Source organism: Rhagoletis pomonella, unplaced genomic scaffold (genome assembly GCF_013731165.1).
Source record: "Rhagoletis pomonella isolate Grant_MI unplaced genomic scaffold, Rhpom_1.0 Rhpom_scaffold_00013, whole genome shotgun sequence".
Taxonomy (NCBI): Eukaryota; Metazoa; Arthropoda; class Insecta; order Diptera; family Tephritidae; genus Rhagoletis; species Rhagoletis pomonella.
In genome coordinates this window covers 2,045,117-2,046,291 of record NW_023458567.1, presented here as the reverse complement: position 1 = coordinate 2,046,291, position 1,175 = coordinate 2,045,117, and the positions used below count along the sequence as shown (strand labels likewise).

The 1,175-nt window shown below is 45.6% G+C and overlaps 1 protein-coding gene across 1 annotated transcript; it reads right to left on the bottom strand.

Annotated features, from left to right (window-relative positions):
* Positions 1 to 257: 257 nt before the first annotated feature.
* On the bottom strand, positions 258 to 1,166 carry LOC118748268 (glucose dehydrogenase [FAD, quinone]-like). Its single transcript, XM_036482643.1, has one exon. It carries the CDS (start codon positions 1,164 to 1,166, stop codon positions 258 to 260), a length of 909 nt encoding a protein of 302 aa, XP_036338536.1.
* Positions 1,167 to 1,175: the final 9 nt, after the last annotated feature.

The window sequence follows — 1,175 nt, the reverse complement described above, 5'->3', positions numbered from 1 at the left end:
TTACACGAAAAGTATTGGATCAGAGCTATTAGCAATTTATTTCTTGACCGTTTTCTTAAAAGGCTCGTACTTAAAGAGTTTAACTTCTCCGAGCGCCCTCTACTCGTTCCAGTTGACCACATTGACGCAGCATTGCAGAGTGCAGAGAAAGAATCCAATGAATAGAAATTTATGCATTTATTTTCGGAGGAGGATTAGTTAAAAAAAAAACGTGATTGTAAAAGAAAGTGTTCGACTTATAACTCATTTAAACTACGTCACTTTGACTCATTCGCCCCTTGGTCATCCTCTTTCCAATCCTGTTTTATAAAGTCCGCCCCTCTTTCGCCAATCATAATCGTCGGTGCATTCGTATTTGCGTGTGGCACATCGGGCATTATGCTGGCATCGGCCACTCGCAAATTCTCTACACCATGAAGCCGTAAGCGTGGATCCACGCATGCTCCCCGATCGCTACTGAGGCCCATTTTCACGGTGCCGGTCGGGTGATAACCCGCCTCTCCGAAGTATTTAACGTAGCAACGCCAGTAGGCTTCGGAGCGGTACTCGTACTCATCGCACTCCTCGAGTGGTATACGGAACAGGGTTGCATTTAGTTCCCGCATGGCCTTTGTGCGCTCTAAGCGTTCGATAAAGCGTATCCCGCGCAATATAGTCGCCATGTCTTCGGGATCACTAAGATAATTCGAAAAGATGCGTGGATGATCAAGGTAGTCGGAACTGCGCAAACGTATTTTGCCTACGGAGCGAGGCTTGGTCGACAACAAGAAAAAGGAGATCAAATGTGACTTCCTTAATTGCCGAATTAAGCTCGCTGTGTACTTTTGGTCACGTCGCGCAAAATAAACTCCGAGGGACTCAACATCGCCTTGTTGGTTTAGAGCATAGTGATATTGTATATCTGGTAAATCGCTATCCCTTTTGGTGTTTACGAAGGAGGTGATACTACTTGATCCATTAACCAACGGACTGTTGTTGCGAGTCAGGAATTGGTATAATAAATCGATGTGCCTCGTCTGCTCCAACGCGTCGAAAGATGTGTTTTCCAATTTAAAATGAACCATTAGGCTTACGTGATCGCGCAGATTTGAACCAACTGGCAGATCGTGTACCACCGGTATGTCCAGTTTTTCAAGATGCTTGCGCGGTCCCACGCCCGATAACATCAGCAACTT

Bases quoted from the DNA above. Each gene is read 5' to 3' on its own strand.
- LOC118748268 (XM_036482643.1), bottom strand. From the start codon at position 1,166: ATGTTATCGGGCGTGGGACCGCGCAAGCATCTTGAAAAACTGGACATA.